General features: G+C 38.9%; 1 protein-coding gene across 1 annotated transcript in view; it reads right to left on the reverse strand.

The window, feature by feature from the left end:
- LOC140245303 (plexin-A4-like) overlaps positions 1-27,314 on the reverse strand; it is a 100,422-nt gene extending 73,108 nt beyond the window's left edge. Inside the window, exons 1-6 of the mRNA XM_072324890.1 lie at positions 27,201-27,314; positions 20,628-21,638; positions 18,635-18,841; positions 2,097-2,234; positions 991-1,106; positions 405-534 (exon numbers count right to left, since the gene is read on the reverse strand). Coding sequence (XP_072180991.1) covers positions 405-534; positions 991-1,106; positions 2,097-2,234; positions 18,635-18,841; positions 20,628-21,638; positions 27,201-27,314 — 1,716 coding nt within the window. The remainder of the gene's footprint in view (positions 1-404; positions 535-990; positions 1,107-2,096; positions 2,235-18,634; positions 18,842-20,627; positions 21,639-27,200) is intronic.
- Between the last annotated feature and the right edge of the window lie 411 nt (positions 27,315-27,725).

A 27,725-nucleotide genomic window follows, 5' to 3' on the forward strand; every position in this document is an offset into this window, starting at 1 on the left:
ATGTTAGACTCCAATAATATATCAAAATCAGAAAATCGTAAGTTTTGACCAATTTTAATGCTCTGACTTCAAACTCGATTTTCACGGCTTCGACCATGCGCGACTTTAGGACCTTTTTGTTGTAGCGGGTCACATATTAATTTATCTTTAATTACGCGAATAGCACCTGACTCGCAAAATTCACACAAATAAAAACCTCACAAAATATTCAGCATATACAGTACATAGGTTAGAAAAGTCTGTTCTTTTATATTGAGTTATATACATCATTCTAAAGCCTGGGTTCTGATCTTTCAGAATCTACCCTCAACTAAAAATCAATGACCAGGGACTTTTTGCTGGTTTTGTAATGCATGGTCATATACAGTGTAGGTCTATAGTTTACAGACAGACACAGAACTTACTGGTTGTTCACTCAGGTCATGTTTAATACTGGGAGGCTGGATGTTAGAGATGCTAACACACTGTACAGCATTGTAGGACAACCAACGAGTGGATTCATTGCTCAGATCACAACCCAAGTAACCTGTACAGCTGACATATGATATCACATTGAAAGTAATATATTATGTTCCTTGAAAATGATTTTCATTTCACTAATGTGAAACGGTTGTGACAGAGAAAAAGAGAGATTACTAGGATAAACTGTCTACAATTGAGATTCAGACAGCACGTACAGTTAGAATATGACATACCACATGCATTTAAAGAAGCATCATATCTTAAAGTATGAAGAAAAAAAAAACAATTGTAGCTTTTTACCCTATGCAGGAAGAAATACAAGCGTATTTTACCATTAATCCTTTCTTCCGCCTACAGCCAAAATGAGTAAAAGGTAAAATGGGACAATTCATTACTATATTAAAAAAAACACTTGAATTTGATTTTTTTTTTTCATTTTCGATTGAGGGAGGCTAGGATCTTAAATATAACTGTTTTGTTTTTCTCTCCAGGTCATTTATATACTGCCAGAAACCCTGGTTGTCTTACCTGGCTTCAAGAGTACACCATCCACAATAAGGATCTCCATCATCACCACCGTTTCCTCCAATGCATTCATCACATGTCTGGTAATTACTACAGTTTGCCAGAGTCAGCTTCAATACCTGCATATTCGCAATAGCAACAAGATCAAACCTTTAAATATTAAGATGATTGACAAAATGCCCTAATTCATCATACTGTAGGTCAGGTAACAAAACAGTTAACCCGTTCCTTCCGCAATTCTCTGAGTGCCTTTAATGCCCCCAAACGAGATTCTTTTCGCCCGTCGACAGAGAGGCACACAGGTTGGTAATCCAGCTGTGTGAAGGCAGTCAAGCGGTTCAGTGTGTCCCCCTTTCTACGGTCAACTACATGTGCCCGTGAACAATGGAAATATCGATCGGGTGCGAGGTATGAATAGAGCGTGCGCTGATGAGCTCTCAGAATCTTTTGTTCTACACAAAACCAGGTACCTGAATGAGGTGACTGGGGTCAGCGAACCCGCATTTCTAACTGATCTCAGCCTTGATCATTATGTACATGTTCGTACGAGTTTACAGCAGAACAAGTAAAAAAACAAATCAGGAAAATGGTACATAATACTGTAAAACCCCCTTTTTTGAACAGCAGGAGAACAAATCCTGAAAGAATAAACTCTGATCTTTTTATCAAAGCCACTTTTCTGAGCATTTTAACACAAAGAAACATGAATTTAGGCCACTGAAGCAGGCACCCTTGTCTTCATTTTGGGAACCTGGTAAACCAGGTTCCCGTATATCAGTTGCTCCCACGGGAACCTGGTAAAGCAGGTTCCCGTAAGGAACGGGTTAAATCGTGCAATTTGCAGAGGAAAGGTTTACTACTTGGATGTTCACATCAATGAGATCAAATCTAGTTTCTGCTAATCTATAGCAGAACACATTAAAAATGTAATAAATTGCATGCATCAGGGCTATATCTAAAGAAAAGACAACACAAAAATATATGTTCAGTTCAGTTCACACCAAAACTGTAAGATGGTCAATAATGGCTGAGTGTAAAATTGTGTGTTGTATGAGTAATTCTTGAAATGTGAGATCTGTCTTTTCCATATAATTGCTGTCAACTATCACCTGTGAACCTTCGTCAGAGCCTGTTGCAAGAATGATTTGCTCCTTGTCCTCATCTAGAAACACACCTTGTAGAACAGATCCTTCTCCAAGGGGAACATTTTCGTACTGGTAAGCTGATGACTCATTCAATATGTGAACCTAAGCAAAAACAGAATCACGATGCAAAAGAAAACATGGCAAGTGCCATAATGTGTCTCGCCCATTCACGTTCAAGAAATTGTAAGCGAATGGGATATAACAGATAAAAAAAGTGATATAACAGATAAAAAGAGATATAAAAGGGTAAAAATTTAAGCCAAAAAAGAAACGTGCCATAAAAACTTAACATTGGGCCCTTAAAGTTCATTGACCCCTGCCTGGTGATCTTTGACCTAGGGGTGACCATCCACTCCCCAAGGGTCATCGACCATCCAAGTTTGATCACAAACGCTCCTAGGGATCAAAAGTTATGACCCATAATAGAAACGTGCCATCAAAACTAAACATTAAGCTCTAAAAGTTTGTTGACCCATGCTTGTGACCTTTGACATTGTGGTGGCCATCCGCTTCCCAAAGGACATCTAGCATCCAAGTTTAGTCACAAATGGAGATATGGATCAAAAGTTACGACCCATAATAGAAACATGCCATAAAAACTTAACATTGGGCTCGAAGTTTGTTGACCCCACCTTGTGACCTTTGACCTTGTGATGACCATCCACTCCCCAAAGGACATCTACCATCCAACTTAAGTTACAAATGGAGTTATGGATCAAAAGTTATGACCCATGATAGAAACACGCCATAAAAACTTAAAGGACAAGTCCACCTTCATATACATAAGGATTGAGAGAATGCAGCAATATGAGAACACATCAGTGAAAGTTTGAGGAAAATTGGACAATCCGTTCAAAAGTTACGAATACTTTAAGTATCTGCACAGTCACTGCTGGAAGAGAAGACTACTACAGTGTATGATGTCACATGCATACAACTGTATAAGGAAAATAAAAAGAGAATTTCACAAAACTTTACTTTTTGAATAAAGTGCACATTTCTTCGACTTGTTACTGACGTATATTAAGGGTAATCTTATTCCCCCTGCCTTCTGAAAGAGAGAAGTCGAGTGTCCTTTTGTTATGCGAGAAAAATGGAAATATGTTGAATTTTCTTTATTCTTTCTTTATATCGTTGTACTCATGTGACATCACAAGCTATAGTAGTCTTTTCATCCAGCCGTGACTGAGCAGAAACTTCAAAAATTCATAACTTTTTAACGGATTGTCCGATTTTGCTCAAACTCTCACTGATGTGTTCTACTAATATTGCTGCATTCACTCAACCCACATGTCTATGAAGGTGAACTTGTCCTTTAACATTGGGCTCTAAAAGTTTGTTGACCCCAGCTTGTGACCTTTGACCTTGTAATGATCATCCACTCCCCAAGGGACATCTACCATCCAAGTTTATACCCCTTTCATAAACTCATCCTCCTATTATCCGCATAAGAATAATGCGGATAATTCAATAAAAAATGCGTTCACAAACTCTGAAAATAATCCGCATTATTTTTACGAGCGCCCGTTCTGAAAAAGGCGGATAATCGTCATGGTGACTGCACACGTCCCTCCTGCGGGAAAGACAGGTGACGTTTGACCGCACCCCGGCAATTATCCGCATTATTTGGGTTTGCGTTCATAAACTCAAAATCTGGTCCCGACGCTGCTATCATGCGGATAATAGAAGGGTCGAAATAATGCGCATTATTCTATCCCCGCTCCGATTTTACGACCAAATGTTGCGGATATTATCCGCATTATTGAGTTTATGAAAGGGGTATGAGTCACAAACGGACCTATAGATCAAAAGTTATGACCCATAATAGAAACGCACCATAAAAACTTAACATTGGGCTCTAAAAGTTTGTTGACCCATGCTTGTGATCATTGACCTTGTGGTGACCATCCCAGGGACTTCAACCCAAAGCACCTTCTGATCTGGAGATTCTCCCGCCTGAAACCCCTAGCAAACAGGAGATTCCAAGTTGATGTGTGCGAAGCGCGAAATTCCCAGGGTTCTAAATGCTCTCTGGTGCTATCCACGGCTTATTTTTTTCAACATACATTGTACGATAGCAATAAGTAAGAAATCCTTTCCAACGGGGAACACAGAGCCAAGGCGGGAGAAATGAAATCATAAGCGGGAGGACGGGAGATTTTGCAAAAATGGGTTTTCGGCGGGAGATCTCCCGTCGAAAACAGGAGAGTTGGAGTCTCTGCCATCCACTCCCCAAGGGACATCTACCATCCAAGTTTGGTCACAAATGGAGTTATGGATCAAAAATTATGACCTATAATAGAAACGCGCCATAAAAACTTAACACTGGGCTCTAAACATTCGTTGACCTAAGCTTGTGACCTAAGCTTGTGACCTTTGACCTTGTGGTAATCATCCATTCCCCAAGGGACATCTGCCATCCAAGTTTGGTCACAAATGGAATCATGGATCGAAAGTTGTGACCCAAAATAGAGGCCCTGAAGTTCATTGACCTCTGCCTGTGAGCTTTGACCTTGAGGTGACCTTCATATAATATGGTAAAATGTGAAACTTTGGATGACCCCTCTTCCCTCAAAGTTTGAGTGCAATTGAAGCCCAGAGTAAAGAGTTATTGAAGTTTTTTAGCGTTACATACAGATGACAGACGGACAGACAGACGACGGACGGACAGACGCCGCAGGCAATCCCTTAGTCTCCCCTTACCTCCAGTGGGCTCGACAAAAAAAAATGTGATGCACACTTCTGACAGTCCATTCAACATCATTAGGTGCGGTCAGACTGGCAAAAGATCAAGAAGTTTAAGACTGCAAAGTTCATGCTATTGGTACGCATGCAAGAAAGAGTGCACCGTCCGATGGCTAATGATTGTGATGTAACAATGCACGTACATGACAATGGCCTCACGCTTCGGAGGCGACCCCCGCAAACATATCGGGATGTTTCGCGGGAAGTTTGCAAGCACACTGTCAAAACTTTGTGATCTTAAACTTCTCGATCTTTTGCCAGTCTGACCGCACCTACTTAGTACACATACTCATGTTTCTGACAGCTAAGCATTGGTCAAGTCATTCTATGCAGCCATGTACACACACAAAAAAGTAAGAAAGATAATTAAAGGCCCCCTCACACCTGAGCGAATTGCCTGAAATATGACTTGCGATGGCTGGCGAAAGGCATTTTTGGAAAAATCGTTTTCAATGGTAATTGATAGTAAGTCATATTTACCCTTCGTGTTTGGGTTCGTACACCTTCTGAACTAACAGTTGCGATTATTCAAATTCGCACAGGATTTTTGAACATGTTTAAAATTTCCCAACGAATTGAAAAATCGTCTATCATTTGCATCTCTTATTTAGTCTGCGGTAATCGTTCGTTTATCGTTCGTGTGCTATTGTCACGCATAGTCCCTCATCGCGCTTTTGCCAAGGTGGGCTGATCTCGAAAGAACCCTAAACGAAGCAACACGATGACTAAATATGACTTGCGCATAGAAACGAAGATACTATGACAAACGTAGTTTCGCTTGCCATCTTCTATGCGAAGGGAAACTAAGATTGACTTTTACTAAATTTGAAAGGCGATGCATACACGAAGGCAAGTCTAAGAGATACTATGACAAACTATGGATTGCGAAGTGATACGAATACGAGCGAATGACCTGACGAAAAAATTGGCGAATGCTGAGCTGCTCTCTGTGACCAGCCACTCGCCACGGTACGCTACTCATATATAAACATTCCACCTGAAAGTTTCAAAGTTTCTTCAGAAAAATGGAAGATGCAGCCCGCCTCAGAGTCCAGTATTTACTGGCAATGGCTCAGAATGATATTATACACCAGCAGTTGAACCTACACCAGTTCATCAGAGGCCGATTCAGATGGAGACGAGGCTTCAGACGACGTCGTATCTGGAGAAGGACGTGGCTGAACCCTGCCAGAAGAATGGCTTTTGGAATCTACGACCAGCTGTTGGTTGAGCTCCGAAGAGAAGACCCTTCGACTTTCACGAAATTTCTCTGCATGCCCCCTGAACTCTACGATGAGAGGGTCAGAGGAAGAATCAGGAGGCAGTACACCTGGTACAGGGAGCCGCTGGAAGAAGGTCTCAAGTTGGCAGCTACTCTCCGTCATCTTGTGTCTGGCACCAAGTACTCCGACATGCAGTATGGGTGGAGGGTGCCTGAAAACACCCTATCTGTAGTGGTCAGGGAAGTGTGTCAGGCCATATGTGACGAGTATGCAGATGAAGTCATGACAGCCCCTTCAACCCCTGATGGATGGAAACAACTTGCTGGTGGATTCTACAAGCGGTGGAATTTTCCCCACTGTGTGGCAGCTATTGATGGCAAGCATGTGGCCATCAGAAAGCCTCCTCTGTCCGGCTCGCTATGCTGCAACTACAAGGGCTTTTTTAGTATAATCCTGTTGGTTATTATAGGGGACAGTGACTACAAATTTATCTGGTGCGATGTTGGTGGTAGGTATGATACAATAGGGGAAAGGGGGTAGGTCGAGTCAATTTAGGGGTACGTCAGATTTGTTATCACCTCACCTCCATTGTTACTGTTTCAATATTTTTTTTTTTTTGCTAAAATGATAGCAATTGGGGCAATTCATCTCAGTTTTTGCTTGATACCATTTTTCTTCTTCAAAAACGTGCTTTAACAATAATTAATAATATTGGATATTTATTTCACACAAATGATCTTTTGTGTAGAAGCAAAAATCTGAAATTGATTGATTTGCTTTATTATAATGTTGGTATTTTTATGTACAAATTTTCAATTGATGAGGCTTCCTGACATTTTTGCACATATGATGTTCATAAGAAATAACTCTCTTCATATCTACCCAACTCGTCATCGTGATGACTATCACCTTCCACATACTCGCACAATTTTTGCGAAAAAAACATTAATGTTTACAGTGCCCAAAATACTGGAATCTTCCGGCTGATTTTACTGTTTATCTTTGTCGTCCTTTAAATGTAAATGTTGCGTGGATGATTTCTCTGGCCGCACTGAAATCTGGACGGACCTGGTCGCTTTTATACTCCCCGAGGAGCGCACACACACGTACGAGAACGCCTGATCTATTCTTTCGTCTTCGTTTCCAATCGCACGCCATATCAACCCATTGCTCAGTGTTCGTTCGTCTTATCCGGTCATATCAACCCTTCGCTCGCCTTCGGCCGCAATTTACTCAAAGAAGTGAACCGAAAAATCATTATCCTTCGCATGTCATATTTATCCTTCGCTTAAAGTCCGTTAATCATATTTGACTTTAGTTTATAATCGGATGATTTGAAGCCAATTTTATTTGAAATCGTTGAATTCGCGCGCATTTCGTGCGTTTTTCCCATTCGTCCCCCTTCGTCCCCCTACATTCGCTCAGGTGTGAGGGGGCTTTAAAGCCTCCTTGCCGAACACTGTTTTTCACATTGTCTAACATCTAATATGTGACCCGCGACAACGGTTTCAGGCAAAAGTCGCAAGAGCAAATTCCCTCCTAGGCGGGGTACAAAGATTTTGACCATTATTTTTGTCGATTTAGGTTTTTTTGCAGAAATCGAATCTTTGATATGTTTTCTACATCTACACTAAATTTCATAGCATAAGAAAAAGTTTTTCCTATCGAAAATGGAATTCTAAGCACCCTATGTTGGATCGCACTTGTCAGTTTCGAGCTTCTTTCGAACGCCGCGCCAATATCCCCGCGTTGCTACGGCGCAGGGTCTCGCATGCGATTGGCTGGTGCGTCGCACACATTTACATAATTCGGCTTTCGGAGACACCAGTTGCAGCGTTTGGGGAATGCTTTGTCCACGCGTGCACGATTACATGCTCCATTGTTCTTGCTATAGTGGTTTATAAGCTCGCTCTGTAGTGCGTGCTCTTCGTTTGGCTTTCTATCCAAACTATTCTACCGCAATGTTCGACAACGGAAGTGAAACAAAAATCATGTAGCATGACATAACCGTGTGAAAAGAAAACTAGATATTCTCAAATTTGTCTACTTGTACATGTAGTAAAAATTATGACAGCAGACTGACTCAATGGAAGGTAGATAAGAGGAAAGGAGCGGTCACATGTGACTAATTATATTCAAATACTACACGTCAAGATCGCACCAAACTAACGAGTCGTGTTTGTTTGTTTGTTTATTCGTTTTTATTTACTAATTAGCACCACCGAACAAAGCAACATACAGTGTATGCATGTCTTGTAAAAGCAAAACAAACAGGAAGCGTGACCCTTGCCAGCACTAGCAATCTTGTCCCTTCAAAAGGGTCGCCAATGATAAAGACAAATCACCCACAATGAAAATGCGATTTGTAAATGTGTGGATTTGCCACCGCTCCTGTTACATGCACACGGCCAGCTAGGCATGTGAATGCCATTGCGTAATGCGTACACCAATACACATGTACATGTGCACTAGTTGTACGTGCAATTATCGTATTCGCCATCTTGAAAGACGTACTGTAAACAAACCCGAGCGAAACGCATTGTTTTTCGGCTTCATGCGCTGAGCTCCGAGGAAGGTGCCCGGGAAATTTGACTCTCTCAGTGAGCCAATCAGAAGGCGATGTGGTTGCTAGAGGCGGAGCTTAAAATCGATTGGCACCATCGTACGGATGGGTGATTCTCCCCTCGCATCGCCGCTCGGACATTGTCTTTGAGAAAGAGTTGAATCTTCAAAGCCTGTTTTCTCGCAATTTTGTCAGGCTAACAACTTAAAAAGTGTATTTTATTTCTCTTTCTATGCCCACTTATGGTGCCGAAGAATACAAGTATTTTATATCAACGCAAAGCTTAGGAAATGGGCAATGTAATTCAGTGAAAAAATGAATTTTCAAAATTCCCGACTTTTGACTGAAACCGTTGTCGCCGGTCACATATATAGACAGCTGCAAAAGGCAAAATCTACTTCATGTTCAACTTGAATTTTAACAAAGAGAAGCAGTATTAAAACAAAACATTTTAATATGGAATATTATAATTCCCAATATTATCAATATGATACTGAGAGTGATATGAAATCATTACATACAAATAATAAAGGTGATGATGTCACTGTCTCAAATTGGTTACACAGGACAGCACACAAATCTTAAAACAATGTTCTATCATGAAATGAGATAGATACACAAAAGTCAAATCCTTCACCTCAAATTATTTTGGAGGTGAAATAACAGTAATGACAACTCTCATTGAGGAGAGAGGCAGATTATTGACTAAACATAATTTTAGTATACACATCTGATGGGCAAAGCCATAGGACAGATTTTAAGAAATTACATTATCATTTCATCCAATGTGGAACATGTGGTTGTGACCAATACCTCTGTCATGAAAACACATTAAACTTTAAATTTTCAATTCATGAATTGAATCTCCAATGTTACCAGCAGTTCAACATTTTGATTATACTCTGCATCGATAGTTTTACTTTAAATGATATTATGGGAACTGTAGATGGCATTAAATAGCTGTAGCAGGCATTAAATAGTTGCAGCATCTATGTATTATAAATTCAGCTTTAAAAAAAATGGTGACTTTTTGTTGATTTTGTGATGCAGCGTCACATATATAACATTTTGTATGAAAGGAAAACAAAATTGTTGATGTCTGGATGGCAAACGTGCCCATGTAAACATGCATTGTATTGCTAGATGGCAATTTGGTCTTGTAATGACTGTGATGGCAGTACATATTAGCAAGGGGTTGGTTGGATCAAGGTACAGTTGTATGTGGTCCAAAAAAAAATGTGCAATTAGGAGAATAACATTTTCATAGACATTGTGAACAAAATTTTGAATTCATTGTTTCCAAAAACATTCAATGTCTGAAAGTTAAGATAGTGCACAACATCAAATAAAATGTTATCTTTCGGGAGCTACTACTGAATGTAATAGGAGTTGCTCAATATTTTCTTGTTTTTGTTATTAGACTGATTTAATTCTAATAAAGTTTATACAGACATGTTTTGCATTGAGACAATGTAAAGAACAAAATTAGAAATATTGTAAACTAAGACTAAAATGTGGGATCATTTTTTAACAGATAGTACTGAACATGAAATGTTATTTAAAAAAAGGAATAGAAAAACAAACTAGAAATGTTGCTATGGCGACTGGTATGCCTCCGCCATAATGCATGATTCTCCTAATAGGTCTAGATAGTACATGTGGACAATGTGTGATTACATTTTCACAAAATTGGCAAAATATTAAAATGACAACCTTGTTTTTTCACAAATGTGTTGAATGTTCCTTGACCTACACCACTGTAGGTTTAACCCAACTAGGCCGGGCTATTTAGGTAGATGATAGAGCCTCCAGATCTCGGCCGTCTACCGCGCGATCACGACGAAAATTGGCACACACATTGCCTATGATGTAATCTAAAGTACCATGAAGTTAATTTTTTCAAAAATTATCACTTACACTAAATTATGCTAATTTATGCATAATGATGGATGAAATCAGACAATTTGGTATAAATCACTAAATAAAGCTCAAAACAGGCACATTTTTGTGTTTGAGCCACTTCCGAGATATGGAGGAAAAAATTAGTTCAGCACTTTCACTTGATCTTTGACCTTTTGACCTTTGAGGCAAAAACAAAGGAAAAAACAAAAGAAAAAAAACTGAGAACCTCTATTAGGTTATACCTGCATATACCAAGTGTAAAAAAAAAAATAATAATCCTGCTGGCATTGCATAAACATGAGGGAAATAGTAAAATTTTGAAGTGTTGCCCTTGACCTTTGACCCCTGACCTTTGACCCCATGAATCCTAAATTCTCTAGATAATCACTGCCAGTCAGTAAATGTATATGGGCAATTCCACGGTAACTAGGACACAGGTGCCAAAAATTCAAAATGATATTTGTTTCAAACACCATACATTTTCAGACAGTACTTGAGTTGAAGTTTTAAGAATCATTATGTTTTTCAATAAAAGCAGCCATTTTGATTTTCAAAATGGCTGCCAAAATATGCCTATAACTCAATGGTGAAAAGAGTGTATTGTCGCATAACTTACTCTCTGTATATCCACTTTATTAGTACCCTAAACAACAATCTTTCATATGCATGCAGTTACCAGAGAAGTCTTTTACCACACGATAGAAAAAAAAGCTGGTAGCTTTAAAGAATTTGATAAAAACTGTTAATCACTTTGATAATGATGGATGTAACGTCAGTTACCAAAAACAAGGAAGTGAGCTGTATCATGTAACTTGGGATTTCTAATGTATGCCCATATGCCTTTATTTTAATACCAGAAATAAGGATACTTGGCATACTGGAGAGTCAAAATGAACACTACAATATGTGTAACGTCAGTTACCGAAACGTCATACACGAGTATGTAACGTCAGTTACCATGACAGTAATTATAACTGAGGCAAATTTTTTGACTTTTGGCCATTTCAATACATCTGGGAAGTCAACTTACAACAAAGAGCAGCAATCCCTTTCATAGGAAATGATGTCATTACCATGGTATGTCCATGGATATTTTTTTTTTTATTTCTAAATTCATTTATTCATTCATTTACCATGATTATCTTTTTTTGTTGGGGGGGGGGCTTGAGCTTTCGATTTTTGATTCAGCACAAGTTTAAGGTTAAATCATCTGGAAGTTTAGTTTGCCACATGCAGTGTACGCACTCAAATTAGTACATTCCCAGTCCTACGGGATGATAAAGCTACCAAAGTTTGTAGGCCTAATCAGTGACATGATTGCATGTTAACCACATTTTCTACAAAAAAACAAACAAACAAACTTCTGCACAGCTGTATACCAACAGTTTAACAATCTTCACCAATGTTTGCTTTTGCTGGCATTTTTCTTTTTTTTCAGGAAGCTTAGTCAAGTTTCTTCCTCAAGGCAAATGCACAAACAGATATTTCTTCTCTTGCACTTAAATGTGTGGTGTAGTTAACATGGCTCATCTTGCATTATGGTACGTAAGGCATGTACTCATTATTGTTTGAAACTCACTGATGTTGCTCAAAGTGAGAGAGGATTCTATAGGGTTTAAAAAATATTGTTCATACAGTGTGTATTTGTTGATTACTTTACTCTATTAAAGCAGGGACATTTTGTAATACAACACATGATAATTATGAACAGGGAGAGTCTTTTATATTGATTTTAGTATTCTTTCGTTGCAAAGTCCGATTTCTTGGTATCTCAAATGTATTTGCAAGCCGTGATATATCAGTGAAAAGGAAAAGCAAAACAGTTAAATTACTTCAAGCTAGGAATAAAACAATAATGCTCTTTTGACCAAAAAAGCATTTATTTTTCTTCTTCACAGAGAAATATTAAAAGTGCGACACTTTTCATTTAAATCAATTGATGATGGAGATCATCAGGAGTAAAATAAAGAAAAGAAGGAGAAATATATCACAATAGATTTCATACATATTTATGCATATTCATGAGTTGATACATGTTTTTTTTCCCCATGACCTGGAAGATATTTTGATATTTTTTTCAAGCACAAAAATATCCATGTTTTGTGTAGTACTACAAGGTATTATGGGTGGAGCACTCTATGTACAATTTGTAGATAAAAACTTTCCTGTTCATTAAAAAACAAACAAACAAACAAACAAAAAAGCCCTTAGCCACGTCAATATATTTATACTTGGAACTGCTTAATCTATTAATGGCTCTGTGTAATCATAAATGTTGAATAAAAGTTAAATCTTCAGACAAATGTCAAGAAATATCCTCTTGTGCATTTACATTATTTTTGCCCAACTGTGCTATGGCATGGGGGGGGGGGGGGGTGCCCCCTATAAGGGCCCACCCAATATTATTTGTGTCTTTAGATTTTGTTTTAATTTGTTGCTGTAGTTGCCTGGGATTGTCACTGGTACATTGCAGCAGTATAATAACCTGTTAAATAAATTTGTTCTCTGTAAACCCCACAGCAAAGTATGTGTAACGTCAGTTACGTAACGTCAGTTACTGACATGTTTACCTTTAAGTTTTCATAGAACACAAAGAAAATGGACTACTGTTTCATTTCATTGTGTATTTATGACTGATAAACCAAGGTATGACTCCATATCAACCAAATCATTCTGAATGGTCAGAATTATGAAATATCACATAGCTATTCCCAATCATGATTTTGCATGTGTAAACCCTATGGCAAATGTAAGCGTAACGTCAGTTATCGTCATGCCTTCACTGAAATTGGCGTGGTGCTAAAAGGAAATATCTAAAGTGCACATTATTTTGCACACCTGTTCCTAAGAACCTAGGTGTATTGCCATATTAAACACATAAAGGCTAAAAGTCAGGGACATGAGATATTTCCATTTTCATCTCATTTCCCATGTCCTTTTTCAGTAACGTCAGTTACCGACACATTTTCACTTGCTATGTGATAAGAAATGCAGTTTGAGAGAAAAACTTTCCACCCATTTCTTCATTCTCATGAACTTATTCATCAATGCTAATTGCAAGCCCAAGGTGCTTTCATTCACAAAACTACAAGGCAAACAATTTCATGAAAATCCTTACGTGTAACGTCAGTTACCGTGGAATTGCCCAAATATACTATGATCCATGAAGATACCTTGAACAATTTCCAAGGTACAGAGAAACAAGAGACCCGCGGGTCTAGCGCTCACCTGAGTATCGCAAGTTCACCTTTCACGCAGTCATTAATCTAAATTATTCACAGCTCTACCAAAATTTGACCAGGCATTCTCAAGTAGAAGATGAAAATGTACAATAAGGGCCCAAATTTTTAAGATTCCTTAATTATTGTGGATTGGGGCCCCCTGGGGCCCTCTGGGTGAGGCATGGTGCCCATTTTGATAAATTTAGATCCTGACCCCCTAGGGATGCTACCTGCCAAGTTTGACGAAAATCCATCATGAGGTTTTCAGGAAGAAGATGAAAATGTGCAATTCAGGCCCCCATTTGGACCTTCCCAACCACCCCCACCCCTGCCCCCAAGAGGGGCACCCCTGGATCTCCTATGAACAAACTCAAAACTACAGTCATTAATGTACTCACTCATAGTATTATCTTAGCTCTATTACTTTTGATTCTAGAGAAGATTTTTAAAAATTCCTTCATTTTGGGGGTTTGGGCCCCCCTGGGGGCCCCCTGGGTGGGGCATGGTGCCCATTTTAACAAATTGAGATCCTAACCCCTTAGGGATGCTACCTGCCAAGTTTGCTGAAAATGGGTCATGGTAAAAATGGGTCAAGATAAAAATGTACAATTTAGGCCCCATTAGGACACCTCCTCATCCCCCTCCCCTGGGTCCCAAGGGGGGCACCCCTGATTCTGCCATGAACAAACTTGAAACTACAGTCGTGAATGTACTAACTCATAGTATTAACTTAGCTCCATCACTTCTGGTTCTAGAGAAGAACATTTTAAAAGATTCCTTAATTTTGGGGGGTTTTGCCCCCCTGGGGGCCCCCTGGGTGGGGCATGGTGCCCATTTTAACAAATTGAGTTCCTAACCCCCTAGGGATGCTACCTGCCAAGTTTGATGAAAATCGGTCCTGGGGTTTTCAAGAAGAAGATGAAAATGTAAAAAGTTTACGCACGACGGACGACGAACGACGGACGACGGACGAAGGGCGATCGCAATAGCTCACTTGAGCCTTTGGCTCAGCCTTTGGCTCAGGTGAGCTAAAAAGGTGAAGTTTTAATATTTTACTTGACCTTTTGACCTTTGCCCTTTGACCTCATGACCCAAACTTTCACCAGAGAATCTTAATTGGGTAATACATGTATACACTAAGTTTCAAGAAAATATCTTCAGGCATTGCATAGATATGGTGGAAATAGTAAAATTTTATGTATTTGACCTTTGACTACATACATTTAATTCAGCTTTCAGAGACACGTCTCTCGGTGTTTCGGGAATGTTTTGTCACACGTGCATGCTCCATTGTTGTTGCTACAATAGATACACGGTGTATGCTCACTCTGTGATCTGTAGTGTACAAGTAATAAGAGTGCTCTTCATTTGGCTTTCTAGCCAAGCTTTTGTACCGCCATGATTGACAACGGATGTGAAACAAAAAGTGAACAGCAGCACTAGCCAGCACTAACTTCTGACGTGAAAACAAATTATATGATATGGGGAACATGGTTTGAATGCATCAGAGTCACATATCGCCGCACAAATCATGAAACATGCAATCAAAAACTCACTTGTCAATTACAGCTGATCATGTAAAAAGAAGGCTTATTTTGAAACTGTGTACTTGTATTAAATATGACAGCAAGTTGACACAAAAGACAGCAGAGGATAGAAAAGGAACGGTCACAAATTACCAAAAATATTTAAACACAAAAAGTAAAAATTGAACCGAACTATTAAGTAGTTGTGTTTGTTTGTGTCATTGACAACTAGAGCACTCACACAGGAGACACATTCGAGCACATGTATCCCCCGAACCCATTTCCAGTACCCCACCTGGATTACTTTTTAGGCCAGATTGTTGTATAATATGGCAACTGATGCAGGATACAATAAAATCCGACGAGAAATGAGGCTGTTATATAGCAAATACAAGGAATACGGCATGTGAAGGAGAGCGCTGGCAATGAAAACTTTTGTTACCTAGAATAACTCCCCATAAACCACAATAGCAAGGTCAAATAATATCCGATAAGAAATGTCTTATACAGCATAAAATATACAAGAAATGTGACATGGCCTCCAAGTCGGAACACTGAAAGCGCCGTCACCACAAACTGTTGTGTCCTTCATAGAATGACCAACCATACACCTCTTTAGCAAGTCTGAGTAAAATCCAGTAACAATCAAATTATTGCCTATTAAGCATGCATTTTTGCAAATTTTGACATGATCAGGGTGACCTTTGACCCTGTTAAAGGTGGAACAGTGAGGGCAACATTGAATATTGGTGTAAATTTGACTATGGTACATTTACATGTCCAAATTTGAAAAAAAAATCGGTCCAGAAAAAAGGCCAGCGTCGCACAAACAAGCAGACCCTGTTAAATTCATCTTTTCATGTACACTGTATAAAGACAAACGAGGGTGCCACCACCAAAATCAATATAGGCATCTTCATTTCAGTATAATGCACCTTCTTGCCAAATTTGAAGAAAATCTGATAAGATGTGGCTGATAGAGCACACACAAGGAATGTGCATTGGCATCCAAGTCGGAACATCGAGGGCGCCATCACCAAAAACTGTTGTGTCCTTCATGTAGAATGACCACCCATACACCTCCTTAGCAAGTCTGAATAAAATGCATTGAGTAACAATCAAGTTATTGCATAAATAAGCACTTCTGCAAATTTTGACATGATCAGGGTAACCTTTGACCCTGTAAAAGTTGGAACAGTGAGGACAGCATTATCAATAGGAATACATGTAGGTGTATAGATTTGACTATGATACATTTACATACCAAATTTGAAAAAAGTCGGTCGAGAAACAAGGCCAGCGTCGCACACACAAGCTGACCCTGTAATATTTACCTTTTCATGTATAAAGACGAACAAGAGAGGGTGGTATCACCAAAAATGACACGCTTCTTTATCTTATTATAATATCATAAAATGGGTTCAAGAATGTAGCCAATAGGAAGCGCTGAAATGAGTCACGTGTGCTTTGGTTATTCTAGTCCCATTGCACTGCGTGTTAAATCCTATTGCCGATCGTCTGTGCGCGCGGCGGCTCCTTTGAATTGCATGCATACGCGCTGTCAATCCTGTAAAACAACTTCTAGTTCGGGCTGCCGGCCGGCCTGCCGGCCTTTCTTCCCTTGTGCATGCATAACATGTGTGGCATACATATACGTACAGTACAGTAGACCAAGCGTTGTGGGACCGGACGCGTACATGGAGTCACTCTGAAGGGCAAATCCAATGATTTAGCAGGTTAATTCTCACGCCGTTTTCAAAGTATGTTGTCTAGTAGGCCTATATGAGGAGTCTATATCAAGTCTTTAAGGTAAAGGGTGCATATTCTATGTAAAATAAGTAAGTTTTCATGCGGGAACTTGAGTGTCCAGAAACCCAACCCCCCATCATACTTATATGTGAGGGATTTCCGAGTGCGACGTGCTTAAATGTTCGGGACGAACATCTTCGGACGTCTTGACCCACAAAGGTACGTGAAAAACGCTGAAAAATGTTAGTTTTCGAATTTTCGACCCATTTTATAAAACAAATGATGCACAGGATTATTCTGTGGCGTTAGTGGAGGTGTATAGCTCACTCTCGGGTATTTACAATGTAGGGCAACATGCACTCGGCTTCGCCTCGTGCATGTTTCACAATTGTAAATACCCTCGAGTACGCTATACGCCTCCACTAACGCACTCTATCCTGTGCATCATGTTATACACCTTCATGCCAAATTTGAAGATGATCGAAGAAGAACTGCAGCCAGTAAAGCACTCACAAGAAAATCTCTATGACGGACGTGGCGGATGTGCATGGCGGACATGGCAGACGCGGCGCAACTAGGCCAAATCCATAATATCCTCCGAACTCTGTTCGGGTGATACAATGAATTAATATGTACTATGCGATTAATGTCAGAAACAGTACATCACAAAATTGCACTCCAATCTTTTTTTTTTATTTCAGATGAGGATATGACGGCATCATACAACCTTAATTGAAATATTGATACATGAAATGTCATTAACAATTCATACACTTTTGGAATTTATGAAATAATAACGTAAGATTGCCCTGCATTTTTGAGGAGCTATGGCCAAATGAACAAAAGCCATTTTTTTCCCTACATTTGCATATAGATGCACACACACAATTTCAACTTTGATGCAGACGTATTCTTATTTGTTATAGGTCAAAATTGACTGAAAATAAATGGATATGAGTGCTGGAGGAATCAGGAATCCAAATCAATCAAAGAAAGTGCATTTTCATGTTTCTGCATGCAAAAACACGGGGACAGACACGCACACACAGAAATTTTGAAAGGCTTAAGATTGTCTAAAAACATGGAAAATCGGAAGGCATTTTTCAAGCTTTTTAAAATTTTGGTGAACACATAATATCATGCCACATCATGACAGCCTGACTGATAAGCACTATGCAAAAAGATAAGGTGGCACTTGAACTTAATGCTCACTGAAAATGAGAAAGTTATGACGATATGATCGCTCATTTCACATCATGTGGAACTCACAAAGTGGCACCTAAATGACGTCACAAATATGTTATGGTCGTGAAAAGTTTGATGTCATTAGATATAGATACGAGAAACAATGTATGTTGACTGAAAATTTCATGTTATTTGGTCATAAATTCAAAATATGGCAGAAAGAAAGAGGAATAAAAAGAAATCTATAAAAGAAAAGGAGATATTGACAACACAATAGGTGATACACTGATAGTGAATCACCTACAAATATGACCAAAAATTGGGATATGGAATGGTTTAGATGACAACCAACAATAATTAAGTCAATACACAAGCAGGCAGTTATTACCTTCAGCAAGTCACCACCACTGCTTCCGATGAAAGCTACAGTAGAGTCTCTCTCTCTTGTAGTGACAATAGAAGTAGGCTCCACATCAGAGAAGGTGAGTACTTGTGAAGCATTCACAGGGTTCACTCCATTGGCGTAGGCGTAGTAAGCATTGCCACCCTCAGTAGCTTGGCATTCTATGCTTTCCGGCTTTGGCGAGGTTCGATACTAGCACAGTATACAATATACATGTTAACACCATAATCTCACAAAGTAACATGACCATAACACACTTTGAAGACATGTACTCCTCCCTTCCTCAATCCTCCAATTGTAATTTTTCTATCAATAATCCTAGAGCTTAACATTTTATGCTCTTTAAATAGGCACTCTGCCAAATGCACAGTATGTGTATGTACCTCCATCATTCATCCTTGAGTCAACAGTTTGTATCATCCCCATAGTCCCCAATGATAGTCTTGCCTCAGCGGGTGTATTGGAAGTCATTGTGAGCTTGGAACTTTCAAAACAGAACTTTCCCTTCTTTGTTCAACACTGACTTAGCTCATTGCACACCATTGCAGTTCAGATTTTTTCACACAAATAAAACAAACTTTATGTTCACTGAGGTATGTGAGAGGAATAAACTTGCTACAATCGATGTTGTTTCTTTATTCTGTGAATTAGATGTCATCCTTGCTTTGAATAAAACTTTTTCACTACAGCTAATACAGTAACAGCGTTAACAGCACTCTTGCAAAACTTTGAATTACATCTCATATATAACAAATAAATGTACCAGGTCTGAGAGGTCCTGATTGAAACTATGTGCAAACATCGAAGTCCAAAGTACTATTACTTGTTACTTGTTACTTGTTGCAGTAATCCCATTCGCAGCTCCAAGGAAGCTATACCGGGATGCAAATCGTGTCGTGTGCCAATGGAGGTGCCAAAGTGACAAGGTTTAAAGTCACCAAAACCATGAAGTCTAACCAGAACCTCAAACAGTGGCCTAATATATTTGTTCTAGATGTATGTGTATATGTCCATCCAATGACTTTCAAGATGACAGAAAAACAAAGTGGCTGGATAACAACAAAAAAGTTTTTTTTTTCCCCAGCACAAGTACATGTAAAAGAGTATGCATCGACTACACAATACCCTTTTAATACAGTCCTCTTGCTATTAAACCAGTACAGACACTGTGTTTGGTGGAAAAGCGTACTGTGATGTGATGTCTCACATGCTAAATATACACTTGTGACAAGGGTAGTGCACATGCAGATAGCAAATATCGCCATGGCAGTGGGATGTATTTTCTATTTCCCCCCAAAAAGATATTAGGATAGGATTCTCATGGTGGAAATATGTTTTGTCTTTCTTAATGCCCTCGACCTATCGGAGGACAAGAAATAATTTGTGATGGATATAATGTCTGATAGCATGAATTTTTTATGCTAGCTACATCAGGGCAGGCTAACTGAACAAGCATTGGCCTTATGGATGGACACCTACATCTTGTATGACAGAAGCATCGCAAACTCACAAAAAAAAAAAAATCATGTTTGAAATCTTGAACAACAAAAAAAGTACTTTACTGTCCTTCTGCCGATGGAAGAGCAAAGGTATAACGAGATGGCAAAAAAAAAAAAAAAATGTACAATGTACACATCTTTATAGCACTGAACAGAAACTATATCCCATGAAATCTTATCAGGGCAAATACTACACCCCCCCCCCCCCCCCCCGATAAATACTGGTTAGTGATAAGGTTAGAGTAAAGTAAAGACTACAGGGTTAGGGTTGGGTTTAGGATAAGAGTTTGGGTTACGGAAAGGATTAGGTTTCATTATTAGGATTAGGGTTAGGGCTAGGGGGAGGGTCTGAAATAATTGTCTAGGGGATAATTGCCCTTACCCTTGAAATACGTGTAAATATTCTCTGTTGTGTATAGGGCACTGTGTGGGTGCTTATTACACTGATGATATGATGCATAATAATATGCTGAACTTACCAAACCACATGAGCTGTCTCGCAAAAAGCTAATTGATTTTCCATCACAGTTACCGTCAGAACATGCGAAGCAGTCATCTACAGCTTGTGTAAATCTCTGCTGGATATCACTCATCTTGTAGAGACACAGAGCAGACTGTACAGGTGATGAGCTCTCCTTGGTAAACACAGCATACATGACGTCATCAGTACTATTGATACTCAAGGAGTCGGCTAGCTGGGATCCTGCAGGACCAATGTGAGCTGCTTGGATCACGTTGTAGTTTAATCCAGCCTGGTCTGTACATTCTAGTTGAATTTGTGTGTATGACTCGAGGCTGGGATCAGTTGTGTCTGTGCAAAGGCGGCCTATCACAGCCACCGCAGGATTTAAATTCTCTACCTTTAACTGAATGGTGTAATAAATGTATGGAGACTTCCAACTAACTTGAGTGTAGTGAAGATTCTCAAGCAACTTCGTTACTGCAATTATTTGGTCAGTTTTGAATGACGATATGTTGAACTTTGAAACAGGGTTTCCAGTTGGCATCTGAACGACACTTATACCTGTAAACAGATACTGAGAGTTTTGATTACCAGCTACTATTCCAACCATGGGCACGTCATTTCTCCCCACTACTAACCGTCGATCAGCAGGGGTGCCATAAACAGTTTCAGCATCAGTGATATTAGATAATTTTCTTATCTCACAATATCCTTCACATGTTCCACATGTAATGAGTCTCTCTGTAGGTGCAGGTGCGATGACAAGCAGTCTGTTCTTGTCCTGTTCACCAAAATACGAGGATCCCGATATATTACATAATCCAACCTCAACGGTCTCTCTCAAGATGAAATCTGCTCCTAGGTGGTATATCTCCTCCTCGGCTCCAATGTAGACATCACCAGTAGTGTTATCTACAGCCATGAGTCTGAAACGCAGACTGGGATTGGGGCTGGTGAAGGATGACACCAGGTAGGAGGAGAGAGGAGCTGAGGACACCAACTGGAGCATAAGTGTAAGGATGACCAAGTGGCAGGGGAGCCATCTCAGTGTCGTCTCTGATGAATGTTGTGTCATCTCCATTCTATCTCCTGTTCTGAATCTGATGAAAGCTCTAGAAAGAGAAAGAGAGAAAAAGTAAAATATGTACTACACTGAATCATTATTAATCAATTAAAGTTACTAAAGACTATACACTGGGTATGAGTTATTATTCAAGCTGTCTGCGATAATATGCCTTATTTGATTTTACACACCTTCCAACATGGAGAAGAGTCAGACTAGCATAAATTGGTCATTTATTGGAAACCTGGAATATAGCCTCTGTAAACAATTGCTATGGATAGGTTGGCAGGCAATATGATATTCTAAACCTTGAATTAACCTTAACCTTTAAGCCTTAAGTGAAAACATGCAGGCATCATGCTATTGAGATAGGTCTTTGGATGTATATTGCATGATTTCAGAACTAGACAAATAAACGAGGGCAACAAACAGAGGCTAATTTGTAACTTTTTTTTAACTCTAGATAGTAAATTTGGTTGGTGCTCAAAAGGCTACCAAACCCAAAACAAAACAAAGCAAACAAACAAACCAGAAACTTCAGCATAAAATATTAGTGCCAAAGTAAACCATCCATAGTAACAGCCTGGAGTCCGGCACACAATTATGAGCACTCTATGAGTAAACATACATTTCCAGTCTTGGTGAACAATGTTCTTGTTCAATACAATATAAATGCCCATGATATTGTAAATGGAAAATGTAGCCACTGTACAATGTATGCAAAAGTCTCATAACCAATGATTCTTCTGCAGGGAAGTTTGTAGTCAATTCAAATTGCCAAGAGAACATGTTTGGCTATGTACATTGTAGAATTATATGGCTGTGATAATTTGACTTGCACATGTATATTGTGAGTCATGGAAACAAACAAAAACAAGAAAAGCACTCTGACAGCACAGACCTCCTCCATGCAGCTACGTTCCACCTATGATCTTGCTCTTCCCAAGGAGATTTTTCTCCTCTCCACCACTGGGGAAAAGCTCTTTGGGCTCTTCCATAATAGAGATCAGTGATTTCCACACTCATAGGCTGAAAAATTGCCCGATTTCTCAATATAGAAGCCTTTTTTACGTCATAAAACCTCAGCTGCATGGCGCGCTTCGCCTTAGCAGAAACTAGTGCACGCACTTTAGTGCGCGCATGCAAACCTCAAATACGCGCAGCCTGAACTCCCAAGTTCATTGACCCTACCTGCCAAAATATCAAAAATCCTTCATAAATTCTCCAAAAATTCTCGGATCACTACCGAAATTAGACGATCTGTTACTTGTGTCATTCTCAACATTCCCTGCAAGTTTCATCTACATCTGTGCACAACTTTTTGAGTTATTTTGCACACGGACAAACTAACTAACTAATTAACTAACAAACCAACAGTAACAAAAACATAACCTCCTCCCTTGGCGGAGGTAATAAACAAAATTTTAACAGGCACTGGGTATTAGCACACTCAATCAAATTAAACACTCTATAAATCTGACATGAGAATAATGGTTTAATTGAGATATGCGAAAATACAACTGCTCAATTAATTATCTGATGAACAAGAGCAAATGTTTTAATGGGAAGTTCATTGAAGACTGAATGGCAAAAAACTCGGTGCAGAACAGGGAGAGTGATTTTATATAGATATACCTATGCTTAAATATATAATGTACCCATATTATATGATAAATTATGTGTGCTTGAGAGTGTAGAATATTGGTACATAATGTATTATTTTTGTACATGGCTCCATCTACACTTCGTACAGCAGTCAAGCTGTGGCTCTATGGTCAGGTCACTAAAATTTACGTTTGGTCTCATACCAAACTTCCAAAAAGGTTGTCTTTTAGCGGCTCGAATATATACTAAGATTAAGATTGTTTTTTTTTTTTTTTTATGCTTAATCATTTTATTTTGGGCCCACCAAAATTTCAAAGTTTAACCCAGGGGCTGAATAGACCACATGCACTGTCTAGAGAGAGAGAGAAAAAAAAAAAGATTCTGTTCAGCCTGATATGAATTCATATACAGATAACAATATTTAAAAGTTCATTTTGCTTTGTTGTTCTATAATTCTTCTGCTAAATGACAGACATAAACATTGTATGGTCAGGCATATTATACAATGTATGTAGACACTACTCTGCATGTGGCACTTCTGAGTCATCAGGTGTTTGACACTATTTATTTTAACTGATCAGTTGCCCTATATGACTGCAAATATGTAAGCACTGAATTGATCAGTGACTTAGTAGCCATGCATGACAAAATAAATCATACCAGGCATATACAACTGTACATTATTGAATCGAGCCTCATTCTTTAGTCGTGCACATGGCTACTACTGAAAAAAGGGGATTCAATTCAGTAAGTTCTACTTTACTTTGATGTAGTGCAAATCATTAATCAGTTGTAATAAAAAAAAATAAAAAAACTTGACACAGGAATTTCATTAACTGAATACCTATCATAATTATAATCTTACCAATGAGTATTCTTCATTATACTTCAAGCTAACCATAAGTTACTAATCTTTTTCTAGTACAGCTTAGTGTATTTGTATTGGAATTCCACACTGCTGCAAGATAAATTTTGTAAAGCGGGAACACTGTTTACCAAAGGAACAAATGTGTTGTGAATGGAGCACATACATTATTTTAGCACATGTTGGTTCCCCTCATAGTTGTATTATTAGTAGACGAGGATCGAAAGTTTAGTACCCAGTACGAAGGGTAGTGCATTTTATCTCTGCTTTAAGAAAGTACACGTCATAACCTGGCAATGTCCATAGTTAGCCACTAAAAAGTTTCCTAAATTTTGTATAAACAAGGTATAATAATAAGGTGACTAAACTGATACCGTACCAGTAACGATGAGGTACAGTAGCTACCAACAGTTTTGTAACAATTTAGTTATATTATATTATATTGGATGGCTATGAATGGGATACCAGGGAATATTGCACGAGTTAGGGCCAATATTGCACGAAATTTACGGGGGCACATTCTGCCCAGCCTTTTTTAATTTCGCTGACAAAACTTACGTATTTATACATTCACGGTCTGGGATGATAACAAGGAAATAATCCCGTAGTTACCACCAGCAGGAGGTTCAGTGTGAGTTAGGAAAAGTCGTCTGCTTGTGCTTGCATTTACTGTGGCCGCCCTACCTCGCCTTGCTCGTACGCGTATCGTCGGAGCGCTCAGCGAGCCGAGACTCTTGAGAGCTGCAGCTGCGAGATGTTTGGATTGCTAAAATTGTCGTTGGTCACGTTGGTAGTCTGATGGTCTTCGCGTTTATAAAAGCAGTGCGTCGAAATTGAGTTAACAACATTCAGACATGGGGAACTTTCGTAGACAAGCTCAAGTCGTCTTTTTCCAAATCGCATTTCCCAGTTCCAGTTTCCCTCACGCACTCAGTTTAGGTCATGGATACAGACAACGCCTCTGAGTCAAGTCCGCATCAGCGCGGCCGCCGGGATTATGCCGTGTGTATGTGGAAGAGGGTGTAAAAAGTTAGCACTTCCTTGTTTGGGCGCATCGATTCGCGACAAGGGGTGGTCTCCGAGTGAGGCGCTTGTGGATACTGTCATCATCTTTCCATGAATTATCTTCATGACAGGTGATAAAAATTAACTAATGCGACAGTCTTCTGCAATTTATGATTATTCTTTATCAGAGTCACGTAAATTGTTATTTACATTTTATAAAGTATTCACCTCACCCCTCATATAATGAAATAGTCCGCAAACAATTTTGGGAAGTGAAGACGGACCGCTCTAGCTAGCTAACAAGTTATCAGAAATGGTCGATTATCGCAGTACCAAGTTATATAGGCCTAGTCGAATTCTGTCGTATCTAGCCCGCCATAGGCCTACAGTCGGAAAGGCACCTACCGTGTACCTATGGTCATATGTTACAGTACCGGTATCTACTGTATTTCGCCTTGGGATGGCCTACACATTTATTTTTGTCTGTATATTGCGGCTTCAACAATTTGAAAATTCATTTCACTCTCACATTATAGCAGAGTAGCAAAGCAGAAAGGTGTGTGATTTTGGGGATTTTTTTTTTTGGGGGGGGGGGTGGGAGAAGGGGTTTCCCCTCTATGGTAAGGAGCTATTATGTAGCTCCAAGCTGTATATCTGGCGATACGTTATATTGTTTTTCGCCTTACTGTAGTACTGTATTTCACCTTAGGCCTGCACATTAATTTTTGTCTGTACATTGTGGCTTCTACAATTTGAAAATTCATTTCACTATCACATTATAGCAGAGTAGCAAAGCAGAAAGGTGTGTGATTTGGTTTGGGGGGGGGGGATGGGAGAAGGGCATTCCCCTACTGTATATGGTAAGGAGCTATATATAGCTCCAAGCTGTAAATCTGGTGATACGTTACATTGTTTTGACCTTCTCTGACTTTCTAAAAATCATCCCAAAATGTACTCCTTAAGCATAAATTGTCAATTCTAAACGAGATGAAGTCCTTCTTGTAGGACAATAACACCTGAGCTATTTCTACCTGTTTGCACCCCAGTTAATCACTCCATCCCCTCCCTTGGACCAAAAGAAACCACCAATCAGAACATTTTCTGTTAATCACTCATCACCAACAGAATCATAGAGCTAGAGAAATATTGGCTATGAATTGAAAGCATAGGGAGATTTTGGTTCATATTTGTTTATGAGTTTTTTTTTGTTCTTCTGGCTTGAGTTTTATTTTCTTATTGTTTGTTTACAATATTAGAGGGTAGTTGAGTTGTGAGACATTAATTTGCTATTCTGGGTCAGTTAGAGGCCATTATAAAAATTTCATTGCCCTACATGGCACACCAACACCTCCCAAAGACTAGCCTTCATCTTTCCAAAGCATGATTCGCTCATGGTTAAATAAAACCTAAATTGGGACTTTGCGAGAGAGAGGGGAAAATATGACCGAAAATCCACATGATGAGCCTTTGATAATGGGAGCTGCAAGTATGTATTTGACAATATAAATCTGTACCTTCAAGTCTAAGTCATTCAGTGCTCTTTTGAAGTTCAATCTTTGCCTTGATCCCCATTTCCACATCTTCAACTACCAATCCTATGCAGTGCCTTATATCAACAAGTCAAATATTTTTAGAGCCATGACATGACCCTCACCCCTCTCACCACGCAAGAATAAATTGCAATGAATTTCAGACCATTTTTGGGCATACAATCTTGGTTCCATTTCTGTGCAAAATACAACCTATAAGGAAGCTATCACACATGTGATTTGGTGAGCAAGGCACTCAGATTGTTTTACACAGTGTCTATCTTCATCTACATCTTCTGCAAATTTGCACATGGAAGATGACAGTTCAAGCCATGGGAAATATGCCTAGTAGGCTATGACAAAAAGTTGATTTTAGTGAGAGTGGTTTTGTAAAAGCTCTTTACTTTTTGGAAGTGGTACTTATTACTACGTATATGGTCTAATGCACATATGTGGGTAGATGGATAGATAGATAGACAGATAGATAGATAGATAGATAGATAGATAGATAGATAGATAGATAGATAGATAGATAGATAGAGATAGAAAGATAGATTTAGTAAATAGGTGAAATCTATCCCCAGATACACAGTAATGAACGATGGAATTATTTCTTTCAAAGAAATTTCTGGCCATGGAAAAAATAAATAGAATTAATAGAATTAATAAATCAAGTAAATGTCAAGAGTTGAAAACATTACAAACAAATATTTAGGTGAATACATGTATATGACTCATAGTTACTGATTGCTTTATTGGAACCTTGTGGGTACTTCAAAGTCTATGGAGGTCTCACACTCTTGTAGGGAACTGGTCAAGGTAATCATCTAAAACATGTGGCTGTCATATCATTCTGTAAAGACTTATTTTACTCATGAAATAACTTAATTGGTATGCATTTCATTAATAAACTAAAAAATAAAAGCATAATAAAGGTATTGCTTTTTTTTTAACTATTTCACTTGAGAAATTCAAGTAATCATAACTTCAAAATACTTATTTCCTGAAGTATGTCTTTTAAAACAAAGGGCTATTTTGTAGTTTCAT

Source organism: Diadema setosum, chromosome 2 (genome assembly GCF_964275005.1).
Source record: "Diadema setosum chromosome 2, eeDiaSeto1, whole genome shotgun sequence".
NCBI classification, from domain to species: domain Eukaryota; kingdom Metazoa; phylum Echinodermata; class Echinoidea; order Diadematoida; family Diadematidae; genus Diadema; species Diadema setosum.